Raw genomic sequence first — 16,528 nt, 5'->3', positions numbered from 1 at the left:
ACAATGAAGAATGAATACTTCCAAGGATCATTAGTAAGCAAAGGAAAAAAACCTTACACAAAACGAAGGCTGAGACACATCCCAAGTATTTATCTACACTTTTGGTAATCTCGTTTGCATTTTGAAGACATTCGTTAAAAAACAAACAAAAAAAAACCAAAAACCCAACAACTAAAGAATTTTTCCCGCCCCCAGTCTTCAGTTCATCTACCAAGGTTAATTCACTTAAGGAGGAGAAAAAGTTCATTTTTTAAAAAGTAGGGAAAAATCCATAGACTTTTATAAAACATTACGAGTTTGGCACTAAAAAAACAAGTTTCGCCCCGCCACTACTGCCCCTCCCAGTATTTGCAAATTGCTTGGTCCGGGATAAAAGCAATTTAGTTCGGCGCACATCGCGGACCCCTTCTCTGAATGGGCGGTCCTCACTAGGGCCTTTGTATCCCTGGACTAGGAGTAAACCAGAGGACTTTAATAAATTCGGACACGGAGGTGGGAGCAAACTAGTGGTGCACAAATCCCCAAGCTACCATCGCTAATTTTGCCGGGTGTATGTGTATGTGGAGCGGAGGGAAGCCCTAACTTCTGTCCCCTTCTCCCCTTCTCCCCCTCTCCCGGACCGCCGCGCTCACGCTCAGCACAGCGCCCGGCACATTTAAGACCCGGATGGAGCCTCCAGGGTCCCGGCCCGGGTCTCCGCGCGCTTGCGCCCCGGCGCACGCGCTCTAGTGGCCCAACGGGCCCCGGTGTATTTTACGAGCCGTAATCAGTTACACGAGCCTAAGGGCTCCGGCCTCGGGCGGGAGGGAAAGCGAGGGGCTGCCTCTCTATCCAGTGCCCAGCCGCCCGCCTTGTTCTCGGTGGCTCCCGCCCGCAGCCGGGACCGACGCCACTTCCTCTTCCTCTTCGAGGTGGAGCGCGCAAGGGGGGGGGAATAAAAAAGGGGGGGGGTAAGAGTGAAGGGGAAAGACAGAGCAAGCGAGAGCAAGCAAAGGAGAGCAGAGAGAAAAGGGAGAAGTTGGGGAGGAGAGAGGGCGAGCGGCTGCCGCGCGCCGGCGAAAGAGTTAAGGAGAGGGGAAAAGGAAGAAGAAAGAGTAGCAATGAGGCTCAGGAGGAGGCGGAAAGGGCGCGCTCCCGTGTCACGTGACCGGGACGTGCCGCTCTTCCGCCGGCCATTTTAGGTGGTTCGCGGCGGCGCCATTAAAGCCAGGAGGAGGCAAGAGCGGCCGCCGCTGCTGCATTTTCTTTTCAGCGCTACCGGGGCGAGCGGGAGTGCGCGCCGTGCAAGAGTGGGAGGAGCGGGGAGGGGGGGAGGGAGGCCAGAGAAGCCGCGCGCGCGCGCGCCCGCCTGCCCGTGTGTGTCCGTGTCCGTGTGTGTGCCTGTGCCTGTGCGTGTGCGTGTGGGGGGGCGCCTCGCGCGTTAAATCGAGCGAGCGCGCGGCGGCGGCGGCGCGGCGGCTGGGATTACTTTGCTGCTAGTTTCGGTTCGCGGCGGCGGCTGCGGCGGAGGCGGCTGCGGCGGGCGTAGTCTCGGAGGCGGCGGCGGCGGCAGCATGTCGGAGGAGCATTTCGGCGGGGACGGGGCGGCGGCGGCGGCGGCCCCGGAGGCGGGCGGCGGCGCAGCGGCGGCAGCGGCGGAGCAGGAGGGAGCCATGGCGGCGGCTGCGGTGGCGGCAGCAGCGACGGCAGCGCCGGCCGCCCCGGCAGCAGCGCCGGCGGCAGGCGCCGGGGCCGGGGCCGGGGCTGGGGCCGGAGCTGGAGCCGGGGCTGGAGCCGGGGCTGGAGCCGGAGCCGGGGCCGGGACCGGGGCCGGGGCCGGGAGCGGCGGCGAAGGTACCGAGGGGCCCGGTGCCGAATCGGAGGGGGCCAAGATCGACGCCAGTAAGAACGAGGAGGACGAAGGGTGAGTAAGGGGCGACCAGGCCCGAATGTTTCTTTCCCCCCCTTGTGTTCCCCCTCCCCCGGCCGGGCCGTTTTCCCGCCCGGGGCTTTTTTCTTTTCCCGCTATTTTTGTCTCTCCTCCTTCCCCAGTGCGGCCCCTCCCCCTTTAATCCCTGGGATCTCCTTTTTAAAATCCCCCCTCCCCCGGCGAGAGGCTCGGAGCCTCGTGGGGGCCCCTTGGCCGGAGCTCCGCGGGGGCGCGGCTCCAGAGCACATGGCCCGGCCGCGCCCCCGGCCCGGCCCCGCAGGCCCCGGCGGGGCCTTTTTTGAAAGTTTGGCGGGCGGCGCCCCGGGCATGTCCGCTAGGCCGCGGCCTCCCGCGCGCCGCCCCAGCGCGTAGACGCGGCCTCTGGGGAAAACACATGGGCGCGTAGATGCGGCCTCTCTGAGCCCTTGCTCACGCGTGGACGCGTCTTTTTTGTCCCGCATTTTTGGGGCGAACTTCCTTTTATGAAGTTTTCCTCTGCGGAGGAAACCTCAACCCTGGGGGCCTTGCAGAGGACCCCCCCCTGTGGCCGGGCCGCCCCTTTTATGGCGCTCAGATCAGTCTAGTGGCCAATTGGGGTTCCTCTTAATCCCCCCCTCCCCCGCGCCTGCCCGCCTTTCCACTAGTGGATAAACCCCACGCGGCCGCTGGTTCTGAAACAGTTTCTTCTTTCTGTAGCTCTCCTTAATACTAACCTACTTCTACAAGTTGGAATCATAGTTTTGTATACTGATTAAAGCTGCTCCTTTAAAATCGAAGTAATTTGTAGCAGTTGGAGACTGAGAAAAATATAGATACTACCACAGGGGGACTTGGTGGAATTCTTGGTTGGGGTTTCTTCCTGTTTTGGACTTGTGACCTTGGGGAAACAGCTCCCATTTTCCCTGTATGTAATGAGGGGATAATATTTTGAAATATAAGAGAGGTGTCTATGGATGTACAAAGTAGCAATAAAATGTAGCTTTAAGCCAGTATTAGAAACCATGGTTCCCTTTAGCGGGGAGGGGACATCGTAGATGTGGGAGTGAGGGAAGGGGAGGGGGAGGGGGTAGCATTTTGAAATTAGAATTTTTTAACCCTGGCCCAGTCAGGCTCTTGTCATGTTGGCTGTGCTGATCCTACAGTTTGGGGAAAGGGTTGGGGATTATTAGCTATTAAAAAACTAATCTTGAATTATGTGCTTTAAATTAAGAAAGGAATTAAACATTTGGAAACTTAAGCCTTTTAACATTTTGGTTTTTGTTTTCTCTGATTTTGGGAAAGGCACTAAAATGACTAATGTATTATTACTATTGCTGTTTGGGGGAGGGATTAACTATTAATTTGTATGGGCAGACTTTATAATAGTTTTGAGTTTTCATATCACAAAGCAGCTGCCTTTGTAGTAATCTACTGTTTGTTGAACTTGAAGTGTAAATGAATTAAAAATTTTTAACCCTAACAATGTTGAAAACTAAAACTAGAATTTTGATTGGTTGCTGTACCGGTTGTTAATTCCCTAGCCATTCAAACTCCTCCCCACGGCACTCTGAAGCAGCGACGGCACAGCGGGAAGAATGGTAAAACTTTTACATTTTATTTCTGTATTTTAAAGGTTTCAATAGCCATATTACATTCAGAGGCCGTGTATTAGTGTATTTGTTGCCCATTGATTTTCCCCAGGAAATTCTAATCATTTAAGGTAATAGGATGTTAACATACCTGGGATAGAAAATGCTTTTATAGTTTGTAATCCATGGGCAAAAATTGATGCCACTATGTAGCTCTTGGTCTGTGTGATAATGCATGTAATTGCAGTTGGCCAAGATTATGTTAAATATCTCTAGTGGTACTATTTTTTATTATCTATAGGAAAGAAATAATAATATGATGATTGATAGTTGATTTACCTAGTTTGCTAGGAAGATGGGAAACAATGAAGTTGTTGGTGTTTGTTGAAATTCTATGTTACATGCTGAATTTGAGGTTTATTGGTTGTAGAGATTATGTTTAAAAATATATTGCATATTTGAATAAAAAGTTCTGGAAGTGGCAAAAATAAAATTAATTTTTAAATTTTAAATAAAGTTCTGTATTCAAATCAGACTTTACACACTTCCTCTAAATTCATTAGTATAGATTACAAAAGTTGGATATGAAATATTTACTGGCTTTTTACTTTGTCCCTTAATCTTCAGTACACATTAAATGCCTATTTAAAATTACAAAAAGGCATGGTCCCTATCTTTATGGAGTGTAAAAGATTATTTTAGATGATTTGGGGTTCTTGGAAGGCAGTAATGTTTGACCCTAACTGGTTGATATTTCTTCACATCTAGATGTCTTCTCTTTGGAAGGTTGGTTGCATTTTGTTGTTCTTCAGAATAATTATTTTCTTTCTCCTTTTAAGAGAGGAGTGTTTAGCATTTTTCTGAGGTACCCAGCCAGATGTATAAAATAGTTTGGAAAGCAGTAGGTATGTTTAAGTATGACATGCACATCCTTTGTTGCAAGTCTACATTTGCATGCTATTCCCAGGAATTTTAAAGTTGATTTTATTTCTTTGTTAAAGATGATAGTGTAAATAAATGCTGTCCTTCACCACCTACTAAAATAGGTCTAAGTTTTTAAAACAAGAAATAACAAGTATATTGATTAGACATTAGTCCAAAGGTTAGCTTTAGCGACCAATGCCCAGTGGAAAATGAACAGCTCCTGGATCCGAACTGGAACAAAATTGGGTAATGGGGAGATATTTGAGGTAAATTTTACTGTTTCCATGATGGCTCATAAAACTGCTGGAGCTAGAGACTATGAGACTGAGCTGGCTCTGAGGAGTACTTTAGTATGATTTAAAAAAAAAAATGATTAAACAGCATGATAGAATTGAGAGGTATAGAGTCAGGTTTCCCAAAGTATGTTTTCTGGAAGCAGCCAGATAAAGGGGTCTCTTTGGAACCCATTTAATGAGTCTTGTAATGGATAATTTGCATGGACTAAAGTCTTGATTTTGTTCAGTATAATTCCTTTTTAGGCAGTAACAGTTAAAAGGCAGCAGGCAGGGTTAAGGGAATGATAAAATAGCTGAACTTGGAAGGCAAAAGACTGGATTTTAAATCCTGGATACATAGTAGCTGTGTGATTGTACTAGGCATAGTGGATTTCCTGGATTATAGTGTGGGGATAATTACTCCTACTATTGGGCCTGTAGGGAAGTGCCCTATAGCCTGTTTCCCCTCCCCCATGTTGGCCCTTTGCTCTTCTCAGGAGACCTCAAGCACTCTTTTAAACAGAGATTGCTTAAAAAAAACAAGTCCCACAAGCTTGTGTTGCAAAGTAAACTAATGCTAAATACTAATACTTATGTATCTGAGTTTCCTTTAGTGCTATGGAGTTCTGCCAAAGTGGTAGATTTGTACTTTTTTTGTTTTTCGATCCTAAAAAATAACTTCAAAAATGAGCCTGTAGTGGTCTCACAAATTTTGGGGATTTAGGTTAAGACTGGATGAATAGATCTCCCCCATCTCCCAATTATAACTCAACATTTCTAATAAAAAAAATTAGGTCTTATACCTATCTCCATAATACTGATCCTTACTAAGAAAGAAACTGACTTTCTCATTCACTCACTTTAATTTGATGATGTTCCTTCTCTCAAAGGTTATGCCTGAGAGTTGTTAGGCAAGACCAATAAATTGGCAGAATTGATTCTACAATCTATTTTCTAAGGAAGTTCCTCAAGGGCCTGAGATCTAGTAGTCAAATTGTCCATATTGTGGCTGGCTGTAAATGGCAGTGTATGGAGATGTTCAAAGTCTAAACAAGATGAACTGGCATAGAGACAAACTCCACTGAACTAATCTTAGAAACAAGAATCTCCAAAGTAGGTAATGACTGTGTGTGTTTGGCAGGAATCAAAACTTTCCCCCCATTCTTCCTTTCAATCACACTTGGCTTCATTTGAACCCATATCTAAGTCAGATGGGATTCATCCTGCTCCCCTCTGGGATTCTTCCCCCCTCTCCCCCTTTTAGGTAGTTTAGGTAGAAGAATTATGTTTTAATGCTCCTTTGTTCTTTTGAAAAAAAAAGTGATACTCCAAGTATGCCTTGGAAATAGTTACACAGCACAATTTCATTTCATTTATGTATTATATGAAAGAAACTCAATTTGATTAGGAATATCTGGATGTATAATCAGTAGTAGGAGTAAGTAAAATTGAGAAAATTTATCTAAACCTTAGATTTCAGTAGGTTATATGTTAACTGAATTAATGGATATTGTAACTTCATCTATGGAGCATTCCTTTGAAATGTGAACTTAATTCTTTGGTTATGTTGTATGGTAATTGTTTCAATTTGGGGAGATGAAGGTCATAGAAAAGAGAGCAGTATTTTTAATTTCGTCTCATCCATTCTGAAAGATCTCTTTTGGACTTGGTAAAACAAAATTAAAAAAAAAAAAAACCCACCAAAACAGTTAATTGAGGTAGAAGAAAGGGCTTTCTAAAGTATTGATTGTTAATAATTTTATTTTTGAGAATTTGATTATTTTGAGAAATAAGTAGTCCATAAACTTTATTACAATTTCTCAAGTTGTCTAACAATTTTCCCCATGGGAGGAACTGCTTTTAATGACAAAAACTGTATACTAACGAATCTGCAAGATTGGCTTTAGAGTTGGAGAAAACTTGTTAAACAACTCTGCCATTGTTTGTTGAAATTTCTAGTAAAGATAAAAAAAGATATTTGCACTCTTCATTTAATCTTCCATGCAACACTTAGAAATGAATAACAACAAGCATTTATTAAATTGAATAATAGGTGTGAATATGTTATGCCTTGGGGGTGCAAATATGATCATATAGTGTAAGTGAAACTTGTCAAAGCCCAGGTTTTATTTGTCATGACTTGTCTGCGGCCTGTAGGGTTGGACGTATGTAGCAACTATTTCTGGTCCTCTTGGTATAATGTAAATTACAGGAAGTATTGTTACTTCATTTGACATGTCCTATCTCTTGTCACTAAATCTATGTGAGATGGGTTATGTTGTTTAACTCTTTGTGGCCTCAGTTTCTAAATCTGTAAAGTAATTATGGATAGAATTGGATGATTTCTTGAGATCCTTTATAGTGCTTAAATATGTGGCTTAAATGATTATTGTGTATTTCTCTACTCCATTTTAATCTTGTGAGAAAGCCAAATGATTCCTCTTTTGTACCTTCTAAGATCCTGAGCTATAAGCTTCTGAAAGGGAAGGCTACATTATACAATATTTAATGTTGAATATTAAAAGTTAATAATTTGAATATTAAGTTGTATGATGTGTCATTGAGTTTGTTAATTCTTAATTGACCAGAACATTTAATTAACACCGAATCAGTTTACCAGAAAACCCAAGATAAAATCCTAGCTATGCCCACTAACAACTAATGTGGTCTTTGGTTAGTTGCTTAACCCTTGTTTTTATTCTTTCCACCCTCTCTCCTCCCCTCCCCCAACCCATTCTGAAGAAGTGGGAGTTGATTATTAAAGTCCAAAAAAATTATTAACCTGTTCTGGTAGCATAATGAAGTAATAAGAATTATTGAACTAATCTAATGAGTTAAATATATTTTAATACCAAGTCATCTCTCCCTACCCCTACCAAACATTGATCCTAAAAGATAAATTTAGATTTTCCCTTATATTGCCCTGTTAAGCCTTAACATACTGAAATGTAATTGATTTTATACCTCTTAATGTGAAATAGAATTGGAATTTTCATGTTTAATAAAACATTATTTTGGAAAGTTTTTTAAACTAATAAGTGTAAATTTAGATTTTTATATCTGTTTTAAAGTAGTAGTTTTACAAAGATATTTGGCCTTCTACTTTCTCATTCTTCTAGTCTATCTTAAATACTTGACCTCAGTGTAATTTTTAATACCTTTTTGACTGAGTGGTTTCCCTACTCAGTTAACTTTAATATTTCCTTATTATCTTTACTATAAAATGAAAACTTTTATTTAGCTTTTAAATCCACCAGGTCCCACACTTGGTTTTCCAGCATTCTAGCCAAATTGACCTTTTCTACTCCTCATCTCACATCCCCCAATCATAGAATGCATTCCCTAATTTCCATGTTCTAACAGTGCCTTGTGTCCTTTTCTTTCTCCCCTCATTTTGTATAACCTATCTTGTGTATATTTATATATTCTTTTTATATTATAATAACATATTTGCATATGTATTGTCTCTACCATTAGAATGTAAACTCATTGTGAGTAGAGATTATTTCATTCTTTTTGTATCCCTCTGTCTGGGCTTGAAATTTAATAAATGCTTGTTGGTTGATTAATTGCTATTGTTATATTGTGGATCTGATTAAGAAGTTAGACTTTAACCCCTGACACCTAAGGAGGGATTGTTAAATTTTATGAATCTTCTAATATGTCTTTCAGTAAATCTACTTAAAACCTTTATTGAGTAAGTATTGGATTTTTGTGAGGCAATTTTAAGCTTAACTGGAACTTTTCCTCCTTAGAATTATGGTTAACTGGTTAGTTTTTATATAATCTGTAATTTCATAGAAAATTTGGTTTCCAAAGTAGTATTATAAATCATTCCACTGTTTTGATTCCTAAATTTCTATTTTTTTGTAATTGGAAAGAATTTAAAAGTTCTAGTTTTTAAAATAAGTTTTTATTGATATTTTTGTTTTTACATCACATTTGCCACCGTATCTTTCCCTCATTCTCTTCAATATCCATCCCTTATGAAGAAGAAAAAAAGAATAGATAAAATTCCTCAAAGCTAAATAATAAATATATATTTTTTAAAAAGTCCGAGATTATGGGCAGCTTTCTATTACTCCTTGACCCCTGACCTTTGCTGTGGGGCGGGGAAAGGGGATGGTGGTTTCTGATTTCTTTGTGCTTCACGTTGGGTCATTATAATTATGCAGCATTCTATTGCTATTGTTTGGAATTTTTTATTCTTGCATTGTTGTCATTGTGTAATGTTTTCCTCTTCCCACTTTACTTTGCATCAGTTCATATCATTTTCTCCATGCTTCTCTGTATATATGTGCTTCTAGCTTTGATTTACTTACCATTAGACCTTCACCATAGGCCATTCTTTGTAAAATGACCAAATTACTTTGAAAGTTCTTTTAATATAATACATTTTTGGATAACAATGATTGGTCATATCTAAAATGCTTGCCATCACCTCATTAATATTTGATGGCTGGCAGTATTTTGTATATTGTATGATCACTCTACCTTCCCCTAACCTGTATCTAAACATATTAGTGATAGTTTGTTTTAAAAGTTGCAGGATATTGAAGAAAATTCTAAAATAACTTGATATTTTAAAAAATGTTATCTAATTTGTATAGATTTGTAATTGTTTGATTGTTAGCCTCTATATTATAATCATGGTTTAAACCTGTTACCTTTTTTGATATCTTCTCTGAAAAGAATTGGGGATTCTAAAGTTAAATAACTTTAAGATAAAAATTTAATGCCAGCTTTTTTGCTGCAATCCCTAGCAACTACTCACAGACTGTTAAAACTTCAATTGAAGAGAGGAAAAATTACTGACTTCTTAACCAGAGTATGTTTTCCTCTATTTCTACTGCTAGATTTCTTTGTTACATATCTTGTATGAGATAGAATTTCAGTAATCATCCTTCACCAAAATTCAAAACTGGAATCAAAACAGATAACTGACATGGGCACAGAATATTTTTGCTAAGGATCCACTTCTATAAGACACCCTAATCTCAGCCTTAACTTTATATTTTGGATGAATGTTGAAATTTACTGTTGCTCTTTTTTCTATAGCCAGTAGACTTAGGAGCTTAGTGTTTGGATTCATCCTTCTTTGAATAGGTCTTATCATCAAGATGATTTGAGGGGGAAAAAATTGCTAATTTTAGAATTAAAGGATTTAGAATTGTAGAAACAATATTAACCTAGATTTTAATTGAAATTTTTGAGGATGCTACACTCCAAATTAGTAGAGGTACTACAGTCATTTGTCTACTGTCTTCCTGTATTCAGTGTATTAGATTCAAATTGAATAACTGTCATTTTAAATTGAATCTTACATTTGCACTATAGATTTCAAATCCTGACTGCCACACTCTGTGTGATAGTGAAGCAAGCCACTTGCCTCTTTGAGGTATCAGTTTACTCCTCTGTTTAAAAAAAAAAAAAATTGAAAATAAAAATAAAAGTTTTGAACTAGATTTAGTATAGGTGACCTCTGGAGTCCCTCTCAGGCTCTTAGGGGCTGAATTGTTTGATTGTACTTAAGATGTGCAATATCCTAAACTTGAAATTACTAGAATTCTGAGAAAGTTAAAAAAAAAAAAAAAAAACCCAGAACATTGTATATTGGAAGTACTACATCTCAGATTAGAGTTATAGGTTTTAAGTACACATTTTATCTATTTGTTACTTGGGATAAATCTTGTAAAGTACTTATGAAAAATTACTTTTGACATCTCAGTAAGAATGATGTGAGTGCATCTTTCCATCAATGATAACTGCAAGATGATTTGAAAAAAAATAAGTAGGCTACATAGATAGCCTACTTATTAAGCAAAGTATACTTCTATTTTGCATGATGTTTATGTAGGTAATTACAGTGCCAAATGATTTTTGGAAGTTTACAGAAAGCAGGTGATAATAGAATCTTAATATTTGAAAAAACAACTCGACTCCTACTTTTAAGAAATTCCAAAAAAGAAATAGAAAAAATAATTCAGAATCCATACAATATTCTCCCCATCCTCTTATTGTACTGTGATAATTGATAATAACTAACAATGAGGGCCTTCACTGCAGTATCCTGAAATATAAATCACTAGGGAAAAAACGAATTGTACTTAAGAGTATAGTTGGGGTTAAGTATAGCACCTCTCATAGAGCTAAGGCACAGCTGAACAAGAAGGGGAGACAAGATAAGACATCTGAGTAGCCAAAAATAGAAGCTACAAAGTGTCTATGTTAATAGGACAGCCTCCCCAGTCCCCCTCCCCCCTTCATTATACAGCTTTGTCAAGCTTGGTTATTCTGGATTCTTATCCCAGCACAAAGTAGGAGTGGGGTTACATCTAGGAGACATGACAGCAGAGGCTGCCTGGGAGAAGAGAGAAACTATTGTCTGGAACCATTTAGTATCAAAAGGCCTTTGAATAGCCTTGGAAGGGTATGATTGTTGATGCTGACCAGAAAGGTCTTTAATGATATCTAATATTCTGAGAAGATAGAGGCATATGTATTATTATTATTATTATTATTATTATTTTAAGATTTCTAATACAAAATTGTATCTAGCTGCCCAGAAAAGATGCATTTACTGAGATTTAAATATATATTTGAGCTTTTTGAAAATCCGTTATTTTTGTACGTACACATATATACTCTTGTACAGACATATGTGTGTTTATCTGCATACATTTATAATCTTGAGTTTACCATTCTGTTTAACTAGAATATACCAACCATATTGTGAAAATGGGAATTGGTATAAATGAATACCACTCATGAAACTCTTATCAAAGGAATAGCATTCAAAAAATCCTTTTGAGGATATAACTTGTGAAATTCTTAGCTATTAGGTGAATCTTGAATGATAATATTTAGATAAATACCTTTCCTATGGGAAAAAAATAACTGATTAGTAAAATTGTTGCTAGTAGAACCAACACCTTGTTTTCAAATATGAAGCTAATACTTTTTCTTGAAACTAAGAGCACTTGTTTCAAAGTAAGCTAGTTAGTTTCATTTTTTTTAATATGTAGCACCTTCTTAGTTTTGCTTGCTTGATATTATCCTCACTTTACTTAAAGGGAACAGTCTATTTTTTAAAAAGTGTTTTGACTTTGTTCTCTATCATAAGTCACTTTGAAAGTTAATACCCTAATGATTTCTTCTGAATTAATTGTGGTAAGCAGTTGCAGTAAAAAAAAAAATACGTAGCCTGTAGTAGCAAAATTTGAACTTGGAACTGATTACAAATATTCTAAATTTGAATTAAGTCACTATTGTTTTTGAGCTTAAATGATAACTTAATTTTTCTATTTATATGTAATGCATGCAATCTGATCTTTGGTAAGACATCCACAATCCTTGATTTAGAAATAATCATGTTACATTAAACAAAGCAAACATATCATTGGAATTAAATAAACCACACATCTACACGTGAAATATTTTTCTAGGGAATTGGTGTTAAGTAACTATCTTAAGTGATAGTTGGAATTTGTATGTAGTGTTCCTATTAACCTACTTTTGACCAAGAACCAATGCAACTAAATTTTACCTGGTCATAATAGTTTATCATAGTACATACAATTATGATAGTAATGTTGTCTAAGAATATATGGTAAATATGATAATTGAGATTCAGGTATGGAAATCTTTGACTAGAATTCATTCCTTAAACAGATTTAATCTGCTAATGTTTCATTTCATTGAGTTTGGTGAGGATGATAAAAAAGTCTCACAGACAAAATAATTTAAGTAACTAATGTGATTTTGGAAATGTGGTGTACCCTTAAAAGTAACTCCGATTTTTGTTTCATTAAAGGTTGTAGCATTTCGAAGCAAAACATTATTACACCCAAGTTAATTGGCATGATGGGAGGAGGTGCAGTTAAGATAAATAGAAAGTATTGCTTAAAAGAGCAGAAGTAAACTTGGAAAAATGAATTTGAATAATCATCAATTAAAGGTCCACTAGATGGAGTTGGTAATGAAAAGTCCATCCCGTGTTTTTAGTTTTTTTCTGAGGGGGAAAAGAATCTCAAAAATCCTACCATAGTATTTTCTATATCCATTTGAATATACAAATTATACTAGCATTTGTCATTTTTTTAATCTTGATATGCATACATATATATTTGTACATGTGTTTTAAAACACCAGATGCTTCTAAGCATCCTGTTATTTTATAAAAAATTTTCAAATGGAACCAGAGCTCCTATTCTTCCTTCTCCTTTGGTAAAGATTCAAGTCTTCATGACAGCTTATGGTCTCCTTTGAACCCTGAAAAAATTTAGTTAAAACTTCCATTTCCCTTTTGGTTTAACCAGCATTTAACTTTTAATATGTGTCTAGGCTAATTAGTAAATTTTCTTTAATAGGACACTTCATTTATTTTATAATTGTACTGTCTTCATTAAGGATTTAAAAATTCTGTCCTTTTTTCTTTTATCTTGTTAATTCTTTGCTTGAGCTAAAAGCTCTTAGTGAGGACAGTCATAACAGAACTAGAAGGCAGCATCATCAAGGTAGGAAGAAAGAGTGCTGGCTAGTTGATAAATTCCATTGGATGCTAATAATATGTATTGTACATAATGAAAGTTAGATTTGGGGAACTTCATGAAAATTTGCTAGTGTTTTCAAACTTGTGATTTAAATTCACTTGGAAGCTTTTGTTCTTGTCACACAAAAATTTTTTAGATTCTGATTTAGAAAACTTTAAGTACCATAGCAAGTTTTAGGGGCCCTTGATTTATTTGCTCAGATGTCCAGCTTTCAGTCCAGGGAAAGTAATATTAAATAAATTTTTAGAGGTAGGAAGATCTTTATAAGAAACTGTATAGGGAGAATGGTGTCTATTTTAATACTTCCCAACCAATTTTCCTACAGTTTGGGAAAAATAATTTAAATGATACGAACAATATTTAAGGCAAGTTGTGTTTTTTTTTTTCTTTCTTTTCTTTTTTCTTTCTTTCTTTCTTTTTTCTTTTTTTTTTTTAGCATTTTAATATTGCTTTTTGTCTTCACAGGAAAATGTTTATAGGAGGCCTTAGCTGGGACACTACAAAGAAAGATCTGAAGGACTACTTTTCCAAATTTGGTGAAGTTGTAGACTGCACTCTGAAGTTAGATCCAATCACAGGGCGATCAAGGGGTTTTGGCTTTGTACTATTTAAAGAATCGGAGAGTGTAGATAAGGTAGTGTGTTATATACTCTGATCAATTAGTAATGTTTGAATTAACAATACCAAATGTGGACCAGGGTATATTGGATGTTCCCTGACTTGATTTTTGTCCCAGGGTATTTACAAAACACTTAAAAATACTTGGATACATGAGTATGCCCACTGGATTATTATTATTTTTTTTAATTTTTATTATTTTGGTCCCAGAGCCCAAGGCATAATTGGGGAGAGGGTAGCGGAAGCAGAAGCAGCTTCTGTCAGTATAGTGTTATGAGTTGTAAACAGCCTAAAAGTATGCAGAGTCTCTTAAAATTAACTTGTCACCAATTAAAAAGGCGCAAAAAGGGAATATTGACAATATTGGTGCTCATTTTAGACTCTGGGGAGGTAAGCTTTTACTTCATTCCTCCTTTATTGGTCATGGACCAAAGTGAAATGATAATTAGACAGAGAGATTGCTGTCAATGAACAATGATGGCTTTTCTGTTAAATTTCCCCCACCAGCAGCTTTAACAATAGTTGATATATAAGCAATAGCTGACATTCTGCTATATAAGCAATTCAGCTGACAAAAGCTGAAATAAATTCAATTTCATTTTTTAGTTTAGCCTGTTTTGGGGAATGGAGTGTGGAAGCCCCCCATTCCATGTGGGTCATATAAAGTAGGACATTATTAGAGGAACTGGTGGCTTTTAGGTGACTCATCTTCAACAAAAAAATCAAATGTGAGGTGAAAGTAAAGAATTGAATGGATGGATGTTGATCCATGTTATCCCTCACCACACTATTGATGTAATTTTTTATCTTGAATCAATATCACGCTTTGGCCAGTGCTACAGTTAATTCATGCGTAAATATAGTTTTCACTTTTATTATTTTAGTTAATACTTCTGAAAACTTAGAAAAAAGATTTACATTTTTAAAACAAAGCTTCAATTTCTTTAGGTCATGGACCAGAAAGAACACAAATTGAATGGCAAAGTGATTGATCCTAAAAGGGCCAAAGCCATGAAAACAAAAGAGCCTGTTAAAAAAATTTTTGTTGGTGGCCTTTCTCCAGATACACCTGAAGAGAAAATAAGGGAGTACTTTGGTGGTTTTGGTGAGGTATGTGACACATGGTACCCCTGTTTTCAATTAAGTTAGTGCCTTTCTTTCACATGTGGTTCTTTATTAGTATGATTTGTCACATGTGGATTAAATAAAATAACGACTTAAAAATGAAGATTGAAATATTGTGATCAGATATAATATATGCAAGTCTTTACTTCTTAGCCCATGGGGTCTACTCAGAAACTGATCCTGAATATTTAGGAAAAACTTCCACAAATTAGCTGTCTATGTGGCATTCTATTATTATTTTGTTATTTCCCAATTACCATTGAATCTTTCTTGATATCTCTGCCTTATTTCTTTGCAGTGCATGTTTTTTGAGCAGAGAATGGGACATTTGAAACAGGGTACTCAGAGTTAAGTGCAAACTCCCCAAGACATAAATACAAACAGTTATCACAATATATAACTTGTCTCTCCTTTTAGAATGTGAGCTTGAGGGCCAGGACTGTTTGTGACTTTCTTTGTAGGTCCTTCTTTAGTACAGTAGCTGGTATATAAGTATGTGTTCAGTGCTTTTGTGGTACAACTTGGGCATATGCCAATATAAAAGGATTGAGGAACTTCATCTTGGGAACTATAATATAGTAGCAGGTCTCAGTTTGTTCATACCTTATAACCTTATACCAGTATACCTTATACCAGTTCATACCTGGGGACTTGCCTAATGGGTCCTAAATGACTTCCTTGGAGGTCATAAAGCTATTGTGGCATGTCATTTGTTGATCTTTTCAGGACATTGGCTTTATCCTGAATAGTGATATTTTTTTTTAGGGGATGTTTTTGTTAGTGACTTTTTGTCTGAACATTGTCTGAATATTAAGAGGGTCTAGAACCTTGTGTTACTATAGATGAAAGGGGACTTTTTAAAATAAAGATAAGTCTGTCTTAGAATATCTTTCTGAACAAACCCCTTAAGACTCTCAAAAGCATTTAATAGAACCATTAAGAGGACAAAAGGAACAGTGTATTTTAAGTTAGATTCTTCAGTTTCTATTTTCAAGACTATGTAGGAATACTGAAACTAATTTCTTGACATCAGGTGGAATCTATAGAGCTCCCCATGGACAACAAGACCAACAAGAGGCGTGGATTCTGCTTTATTACTTTTAAGGAAGAAGAACCAGTGAAGAAAATAATGGAAAAGAAATATCACAACGTTGGTCTTAGTAAAGTAAGTTAAAACATGAGAGTAATTAGTAGGACTTGAGGTAAAGTTTGTTCCAGCATAAATTGTAAGTGGTCAGCAATGGAGGAGAAAAAAAATCAAATCAGTGTATTTTTCAGTAGGGGAGGGAGATGAGGCAGCCACTATTTTTTAGGTAGATATTCTAGGACCTGGAGTAAAGTCCTAAAGAGCATTTGAAATGATCTAAGAAATGGATGTTTAGGAGCTCTGTGCATTCTTACCAAATTTATTGTCAGACCAAGCATACTAGTCCACAAACTGATCCAAGATACTAAAAGCTTTTGAGGAAAACTTTTAGATAACCCTGCACCCCAGTGGGGGTTCTTCCCTCCACTTTTAACATTGGGGGCTATTTTGAATGGTTGAGCAACTTTTAA

The 16,528-nt window shown here is 37.7% G+C and overlaps 1 protein-coding gene across 5 annotated transcripts in view; it reads left to right on the top strand.

The window, feature by feature from the left end:
* The first annotated feature begins 1,108 nt into the window (after positions 1–1,108).
* HNRNPD (heterogeneous nuclear ribonucleoprotein D) overlaps positions 1,109–16,528 on the top strand; it is an 18,524-nt gene continuing 3,104 nt past the window's right edge. Inside the window, exons 1-5 of one of the 5 annotated variants that reach the window (XR_007948103.1) lie at positions 1,109–1,903; positions 3,430–3,486; positions 13,694–13,862; positions 14,795–14,956; positions 16,005–16,136. Coding sequence is in view for 4 of the 5 variants with exons in the window: in XM_051964735.1 (XP_051820695.1) it covers positions 1,554–1,903; positions 3,430–3,486; positions 13,694–13,862; positions 14,795–14,956; positions 16,005–16,136 (870 nt within the window). In the remaining variant the exon portion in view is untranslated. The remainder of the gene's footprint in view (positions 1,904–3,429; positions 3,487–13,693; positions 13,863–14,794; positions 14,957–16,004; positions 16,137–16,528) is intronic. The other 4 variants (XM_051964735.1, XM_051964737.1, XM_051964736.1 and 1 more) reach the window with 4 other exon arrangements.

Source organism: Antechinus flavipes, chromosome 6, assembly GCF_016432865.1.
Source record: "Antechinus flavipes isolate AdamAnt ecotype Samford, QLD, Australia chromosome 6, AdamAnt_v2, whole genome shotgun sequence".
Classification (NCBI taxonomy): Eukaryota; Metazoa; Chordata; class Mammalia; order Dasyuromorphia; family Dasyuridae; genus Antechinus; species Antechinus flavipes.
The sequence above is the reverse complement of the archived record's forward strand: the minus strand, read 5'-3'. Positions and strand labels throughout refer to the sequence as shown.